Source organism: Engystomops pustulosus, chromosome 3 (genome assembly GCF_040894005.1).
Source record: "Engystomops pustulosus chromosome 3, aEngPut4.maternal, whole genome shotgun sequence".
NCBI classification, from domain to species: Eukaryota; Metazoa; Chordata; class Amphibia; order Anura; family Leptodactylidae; genus Engystomops; species Engystomops pustulosus.
This window is the reverse complement of record NC_092413.1, coordinates 24470568-24479351: the sequence shown is the minus strand read 5'-3', so window position 1 is coordinate 24479351 and position 8784 is coordinate 24470568. Positions and strand designations below refer to the sequence as shown.

The 8784-nt window shown below is 40.8% G+C and overlaps 1 protein-coding gene across 1 annotated transcript; it reads right to left on the bottom strand.

The window, feature by feature from the left end:
• Window positions 1–929: 929 nt before the first annotated feature.
• Window positions 930–8311, bottom strand: EPCAM (epithelial cell adhesion molecule). The gene is made up of 9 exons (XM_072140310.1): window positions 7913–8311; window positions 5196–5306; window positions 4129–4369; window positions 3610–3672; window positions 3454–3517; window positions 3110–3217; window positions 2336–2533; window positions 2101–2142; window positions 930–1337 (listed from the first exon to the last, which is right to left on the bottom strand). Exons 1-9 carry the CDS (start codon window positions 7986–7988, stop codon window positions 1305–1307), a joined length of 936 nt encoding a protein of 311 aa, XP_071996411.1. The 5' UTR covers window positions 7989–8311; the 3' UTR covers window positions 930–1304.
• Between the last annotated feature and the right edge of the window lie 473 nt (window positions 8312–8784).

Sequence of the window (8784 nt, the reverse complement as noted above, 5' to 3'; positions counted from 1 at the left end):
CTTGATGTTGATCCCAGCACTAGTCTTGTTACATCAGGATCACCCAGAAAACCAACTTATAATTCGCAGCACGGAGTGAGAGGACAAGATGTCAGGCGCTCTGGCCTGCTAATTTTGCCCACCCAACACCTCCCTCTCCCATGCTCTTGGAGCACCGGACATCCTGTCCCCACATTCTATGCAGCCAATTTTAGCTTTTTATTTTCTAGGTGAACTCAGCGACTGACAGCACCGGGATCAAGATTAAGAGGAGCATGTAAAAATAAAAATCATTAGGCTTCTTTCAAGTCATCCTCCGTGGTAAGGGGCTGCCTTTCAGACAGTTTCTAAAAGAGGCATTGCTTTTCCTTTTCTCACCCAGAATTCCCACACTACTATCAGGAGTCCTAATTGGAAAACTCTCCATAAGGAGAACAACTTTTTTTTTTAATCTGCAGTAGTATTGATGTTGAATTGTGTTGTATTTATGTACAATTTCAGGTTTTAGCAGGATAACTCCGGTAGTGAACCACGAAGTAAGGACTTTGAAGGCACATGGCTGGATGAGGAGTCCGGCGGGTGATGCTGGGCACAACGGAGAAGATCCGAGAACAACTACAATCCAAGGATACATCACCTTCAGTCACTGGTTGTAAAAGTTAGGTAGTTATTGGCTCATCCACACGTGAGGGGGGCATTATAGACACTACTGAAAATTAGGTACATATACATTGGGGTGCCCCAGATCTTTTATGTCCCTAACAACGCCCCCTAAATTAGGGCACCAAGTGTTATATAACTGAATAATCCTTACTGCGTTGCTATAATAAAGTCAGACTACAAAATAATGGTGTTTTTCCATTGTTTATTTCATCCTGTTTACATTATAAAAATTCACTCAAAAGGATATTTACATAAAAAATAATGTTTGTTTCCAAGCAAAACCATAAACCCTCCCCCACCCTCCCTTTTTTACAAAACCTTAGGCCGACCTGCCCCTGCAAGTAGTTAAACAATAAAACCTGAGTCCATGTGAATTGCCCCATTTTTAGGACATGGAAAACAAAAAGTTTTAAAAAACAAAAACCATCCACTAACTCACTGACGATGGCTCAAAGATGACAAAAACTATGAATGTTGGGTACAAGGTTCTGTGTAGGAATCGCCAAGATAAATAGCTAAACTTTACGGAGTTGAATATGCTTGGTGATCATGGACATGGTCATCCCATCGTATGGTCAGTACAACTTCATGATGGATCCAAAACATTAGTATTGACACCACTGGGCCTCTGTAGAGTTTTTCCAAAGTTCTTTAGGACACATTTATGACCTGAGTTGTTGCTGCATTTCAGTCATCTGCCAAACAAAACAAAGAATGTTCAAATATCACAAAGAACCCAACATCCCAAATCGTGACATTTCCATCCAATTCTCCAAAACTGGCAACTCATAGAACTTCATGCAAATGTAAAGGAACTGCAGCAAAGAGGCCACATATGCAGATGGGAGACTTCTAAGCTCAGACTTCTGTGGGACTTGTTCTAGCAGATCTCTGGGGGGAACTCAGTTGCCATCAGGAAGACTAGAAGTGATGACATTGTGCATGGGAGTCCAAAATGGACCGGGAACCCCAATGATGAGCACTTTTCTTTCTATATTGCAAAAGCTAGACATGGTATTATATTGTGAGCATCCTACATTCTCTGAAGTAGAGGATCCAAGTCTCCATTGCGTAGGAATCTGTCACAGGTTCACCACTCATTAAACAGATATGGAGACAGTGTGACTGGGGTTCTTTGGGCTCACCAGAAAGGGGTTGGGGGCAACAAGAATAACTCCTAGCAAATAAACTTTCATAATGGGTCATCTTCTGTCTGACTTAGAACCTGGGTCCACTGGAGAATCCTCTGGTGGACTAGACAAATACATAATGGAGGGTTGCCTCAGACTTCTCCAGCCATTAGGTGAAAAGCTTCATTTATGGGACAACTCTCCAAGTTGTACTACACCACTTTAGATTTGGGTAATAGTTAACATCACCCCAGTCATCTGACTGCTACAGATTTTCTTAATCTTGGTTAGAGATGGATGCTACATTTTGTACAGGCCAAAGTCTTACCTCAGTCTTTTCATATTTGCCCCTCTTTCTTCTTGTTAGGACCTGATAAGAAACAGACACATGGATTTAATCCTGCACAAAACTAAAAATTTCCCCAAACTCCAGCCATTAACTCAACCAGTAGATCTTTTTGCCATGATATTTGCTGTAGTTTTTTGGTGGGTTTTGGACCATTACCCACCCTCCCCATTAACGGCACATGATAAATTCCCCAGGCAGTAAACAAATGACTCACCAAGACCACTATTCCTGCAACAATAGCAACAACCACTACAACGATGACCGCGATCACTCCGGCGGTCAGACGTTTCATGGAAAGCTCATGAGGCTTCTCGTCTATGTACATGATAAGAGGCTCCTTCACCAGGAAGTTCTTGGAATTGATTGGGATCTTAAACGGGTTGTCAGCATGCATGAGGTTCATTCCCTTGACCTAGGAGAGAGAGAGCACCTACATTTAGCACATCTCATGCCACTCCAACACTGCCTGGACCATACATTCATCCTTAAAGGCACATTTTCAATTCAGCAATTTAATGCTATTGTTTGTATAATATTTTAATTTTCCAATATACTTTCTGCATAAATTCATCATGGTCTTCTAGATCTCTGCTTGCTGTCCTGCTATATAAAGCTTTTAGGTTTACTTCCCGTGGACAAAAATATAATATATATTTCTGTCCACAGGAAGTAAACACAGAAGCTTTCTATACAAGGACAACAAGCAGAGATCTATAAAATTGTTACAAATTCATACAGAAAGTATATTGGAAAATTCTGAACTTTCATTATACAAACATTTATTTGCCGAAATTGGAACACCCTTTAAGCCTGTTGCCCTCGAGCTGGTTCAGTCCAAATCTTTGCATTTGCAGGATTTCCCGGATAAAACCTAATGATTACTGAATTCATCAATTTGAGGTTCATTCCAGTAAATCCAAAGTTTCTCGGGGCCAAACTTGCTTTTGGGGAGGAACCGGCTTTAGATACAGAAGCAAAATGCACTTACATCTTTTTCCATGTAGTACGCAACATCTACAATGTCCACATCATCTGGGTTTGCAGCTTTCTGTGATGAATTTTGCTTCAAGTCGATAAAGATATAATCCTCCTCAAACTAGAAAAAAAAAAAAAAATCTCCATTATAATTCTGGTTTACATGACCTTCCAAAAGCAGTAGGTACACATGTAATGTCTTCTGATCTATTGCAAAGAATAAAGCATACACAAGTGGAGCGAGAAGACATTTTTCTTTAAGTATTTTGTAATTACATGCACCATTAATTTATGCAAATTTGTCAACATTTACAGGCCTATTACCATCACGTAGTATCAATAGGAAAACCATCTTACCTCAATGTTATCAATGTATTTGTCAGGCAGGCCATAGCGGGATGTGATTGTGGTCCTTAGTGCCCTGTTTTTCAGAATTAAAAAAAATATAAAAGTTTAATGCTCAATAAATGCAGCTCATTATAATGAATAGTGGAGATACAATATCCAACTTACTGTTTTAGATCTGCTTCGGAAACCTGGTCTGTGTTATTACGCTTCATTTGGACGATGACCCAGCTGTAAGGCAAACATAAGAGTCTTGAGTTTGGACAGTTTTAGTTTGTAGTGTTTTATAGCTTTCTGCTCTTCCATTACCGGCAGAGGTTGTTGGATTACTCAGCGCTGTACAAAGCTTGCAAAATTATACATACATACATACAAACTCTGCAGATGTTAACCTGGATGGGACTTAAACCCAGAACCCCAGCACTGCAAGGCTGTAGTGCTAACCACTGAGCCACCGTGCTGCCCTAATCTATGCAATTCAATCTTCATTGTCAAGGAGAAGTGTCCATTGTGAGTGCCTGAGCTGAAGACTCCGGGGACACTTCAAAAGAGGCAACACCCAGTTGTCCAAGTAGTATTATCTTATGAAAATTATAAGGAATGGTCGATTTCCTAATCAAAATGTGTCAGGTTTGTAACAGCTTTGGGAAATGCACCATAAAGTTCTGTTAAGAGGTGAATACTTACTTAGTTCTTACAAGTTCAGGACACATCTTGTTTTTGTCTCCCTTCTCAGTTCTTCTGACACCAGCGGAGTTGACGCACCAGCAGGTATCTGTGTTGTTGCACTGTCTTGCCTTAAAGGTACCATTGTCACAATCAGGGTTGTAGAGGCCATCATTGTCAATGAGAGCACCTTCTGGCTTTACTCTTCTTCCAATTTTTGCAGGAAGGCTTTCTTTCTTCATTAACAAACATTTTGAAATCACTGCAGAAAAAAAAAAAAAAAAAAAAATTATATATATATATTATATTTTATATATAATTTACAGGCATAGAAACACATACCTCAAACAATGCTTAGAGACAATAATTAGAAAAAAAAAAAATGTATAAATTGAGGAAATTGGAGACTATAGTTGGCAATTATTATGTAGCTCAGTACTGGTTATGAGAAGACTTTCCATCTCGACACACATAAGTAGTGACCACGTGTCACACCAATGGCTAAAAGTCAGTCAGTGATTGGCTGAAGGCATTTTTGCATATCAAGAGGGGCTAGGAAGAGAAATGGGACCTTAATGTCATAAAAGGAGAAATCAGTGACAGAATATAATGTATTGTTACTTTATCACAATACAGACAGTCCCCGGGTTACGTACAAGATTAGTTCCATAGGTTTGTTCTCAAGTTGAATTTGTATGCAAGTCGAAACTGTATACTTTATAATTGTAGATCCAGACAAATTTTTTTGCCCCAGTGACAATTGTAGTTTCAAAATTTTTTGCTGTAATGGGACCGAGGATTATCAATAAAGCTTCATTACAGACACCTTACAGCTGATCATTGGCATCTGGGATTATAATAACATCCAGAGAGCTTCACCAGAGGTCACAGGGGCAGAGAGGTTTGTCTTTAACTAGGTGAACGCTTTAAACTGGTAAAGCTTGTGTAACCTCTCCCAGTTCCTAGAGCTAGTTTACTGGTACATAACTAAACAGGGTGTGAATATATTTGCGAAGCCGGGATGGTGCGCATGATGGTAGCAGCATTTTAAACAACATCTGGTTATTTGGAAAGACAATGATACTTACACTTATTACAGTTGACCTGTTTGGTATCCGGGCCTATTTGCATGGTACATGTGCAGGGCTGGCCACCAGCAGCGTTACATTGCCCATCGAAGAGAGTGTTGCATTTGCAGCCTACATAAGAAAATGCACAATACTGTAAAATTCAATAAAGCACCAAATTATGATATTCCCTTCCCTTTTTCCAAATACAACTTTAAATTACATACTGGTTTCCCCATTAGTATCACATTTGTGTATTGTGCCTGCATTTCCTAGACTCCAATTTAATACCTCCCAATAGGACTCCTGTTCTATACTGTACTCACACCTGCAATTCCATTCAGGAAATACACTTGTGAAGTTCAGCATTCTTAATTTTTCCCATCTAGGATCAGCGTTACGGTAATGGCTCCAATACAAAGATCTACCAGCTATGAAGCTTGGAACAAGGATGTGCAATTTTCTAATACTTTAACACCCCTGCCGCTGTGAGAGTACCTGTATTGGAGCCTTTCCAAAAGTAAAGGTAAGTAAGGGTAACCCCATGACCCTGCCAGTAGTCACAGCATGTAAGATTTTCAGAGTATACAGCTCAGATACAATAAAAATATAATATGAGGGGGTGTCCTGACGTTCAGGTCTCCAGGCACACTAGGAGAGAAATTCAATGAAGAAGCAACATAGTGAAGACTGGAAAGATATCAGCACTGCTGGTTCAAGCAGAATTTTTATGTATCAAATTATTTTATTTTGTTCCCTTATAAAGAATGTCTGGGCCATTATACCTTGTGCCGTCCCCCCTCATCCTCATAGACTGTAAGCTCTTGTGTCACGTCTCACCCTCATATCACCACCTCTTTCTCAGACTGTAAGCTCTTGTGTCACCCCCTCATCCTCAGACTGTAAGCTCTTGTGAGCAGGGCCCTCCACTCGTATTGTTCCATATGACTGTTTGTCATGTAGTATCTTATTTGTATATGTGCCCTATGATTTGTAAAGCGCAACAGAATTTTATTGCGCTATATAAAAAGATACCGTAATCATTATCCATTATCGAACAGATTGACACCCACCCAACAAGAGATCTTAAAAGACAATTGCCAACACCCATAGAGATGCACCAGTGACAGAAAAGACTACGTACCAAACAAATCTTACTGGATAAAGTCCTCCCCCCTTAGGTTTGCTGCTGTAAGTATTTGTGCACACCTCGTAATACTAAAGATGGCAGGCAAGTCCCATACATTTCATAGATCAGATATAAATATTACCCTATAGAACCATAATATTCTGGGGCAGGAGTTAAGAGGGGACATTGTCCAAAACCCGCTGAGTATGTGGGCACCATCACAACAAATACATTGAAATTCCTAAGTTTAGTGAAGATCTGTCAAACACAACCCATTAGGTACTGATACAGAGGAAGGAGCCCCATATCCCACAAGCAGGACCCCAATTTTCCATCAACATCTTCACTACTCAAAAAATAAAAATAATTAATAGATCAATCGCCACCAAATGTTACTGGAAATCTTAATCCACCGTGAACACAGCAAGATCTGTACAAATTCCATTTTCTGACATTAGTCTTAAACATTGTAAGAGAACCAAAAAACATCCATGTCCCCATATTTCATCTGACAATCAATATCTTTCCCAGATTTTCTGATCTTGGCCCTAATACATAACTGTGTATGGTGACAGCAGACAGTAAAATCCCCTCCCCCTATCACAACAAAAGACAAGTCTGCACCATACTACAGCCTCAGGTACAGTCACTGCCACTCCCTATAACGTCACACAGGTGTAGGGAGGGAGACAGGGCCACCAGACCCCCCCCCCTCCCAACCAGCAGGATAAGGCGCCATCTTGACATGGAGCCGCACCTCATACAGTGCAGTGTGAGCGGGAAGCAACCTTCATGTGCGGCAATACATTATACACCGTCTATACTGATAATATACAGGCAGACTATGGAGGAGCTAACGGTGCAGAGCTGATATCTTATCAGCAGATACACTGCTTACATATACACCTCCATATCACACATGGCTTATCTCTGATTATAGAGGCAGGGTGAGCATTGGGCTTGCAATAAAAGGATAAAATAAGAGAACTTTCCCTTTAATTTGAAGGAGGTTGACTTCACAAGAATACAAGCCAGCAATCAGATAATAGTAATAAAGTAAGTAATAAAAGTAATCTGGTAGTAACTACAGACCCCAGCATGCTTAACGTTTCCGACAGCAGAATAGCCTGTAGTCGCAGACTGCTGCGTAATGTTATTGGCCACAATTCACAGTAAAATATGGGGCTGGATTTCTGTGCTTTTTTCAGGGTTCTAGACCATTGTATAAAAGTAGCAGCGGCACTTTTGTAGATCAAATGGCCAAGGAGCCCATGATTGAAAGACTATAAAGTCTTTCAAATAAACAGAACAATTCTGAAGAAGCAGAAGCACTACAACACCCAGCAGGTTCAGCTTTGGCATGAGCCTTTATAGTGGACCAATCTCCAGATCTTATTAAAAAGTCTCACTTGTATTATTAGCGTACCATTTGTTACATTGTGTTGTTTATTTAGAATGTTGATACATTGTATCCCTGCAACGTTCTACGCGGCTCAAAGTCAATACATCCTCAATACACCAGTCCTCACCACTATACAAGGGCAAAAAAAAGACAATTTTCCATAATCAAACTGAAATTCTCAGAAATAGTCCATAAAAAGCGACTTACCTGGGGTTTGAGCCTGTGTGACGAGGATACAGCAGAGCAGGACAGCTCCAAGACTTAACACAGTGGAAGTCTTCATCTTTCTGAACACCTTTGCCTTGTCAGTGTCCCGTAAGGTCTGATCCTCTAGTTCAAGAGTCTTCACCTAAGCTACTTCCTTCTCCTCCTACTTATACCAGGTCAGACCGGTCAGACAGGTCCCTCCCTGAATCACAAACAAGGACGAAACTTGCTGGTAACTGTTCTCTGGTTACACCTGGATACTCTCCTGCAACCCCCTCCTCCACCGAAACCTGTGCCCTGTGGGTCCAATACCGATCCTTAGAACTTGTGCTGTAGGTGGGAGATCAGATTTTGGGATCCAGATGTAAGACCCAGCAGCTAAGAGAACTGATCCCCACAAAGATCAATGCGAGCCCTAAGTCCTCCTGCAGGTGAGTTATATAGAGGAAAGCAGTGACGTTACAGATCACCTGGATGAAACTAGGAGTGGTGACTCACCTGGGCAGGAAGGTGGGAAGTCCTCTGCCTGTCTCATAGGGATACACTGCCTGCTCAGTGTGATGTCATGGTCCTCCCACCTAGAGGGAAACTGTCTCTAGGTTCTCCCCACAGGATGCTGAAACTTATTACTCACCTGTACGTACACCATCACTAATGTAAACTATGCAAAGGGTTAATATGGTTTGTGTGTTGTTTTATATGTGTTATATATACACTGCAAAAAATAAAGGGAACACTAAAATAACACTTCCTGGATCTGAATGAATGAAATATTCTCATTGAATACTTTGTCCATAAAATGACACTCCCTACAACGCCTAGGGCGCGTTCACACGTTCCGGGTTCATAATGCAACGCTAACGCACAGGGGG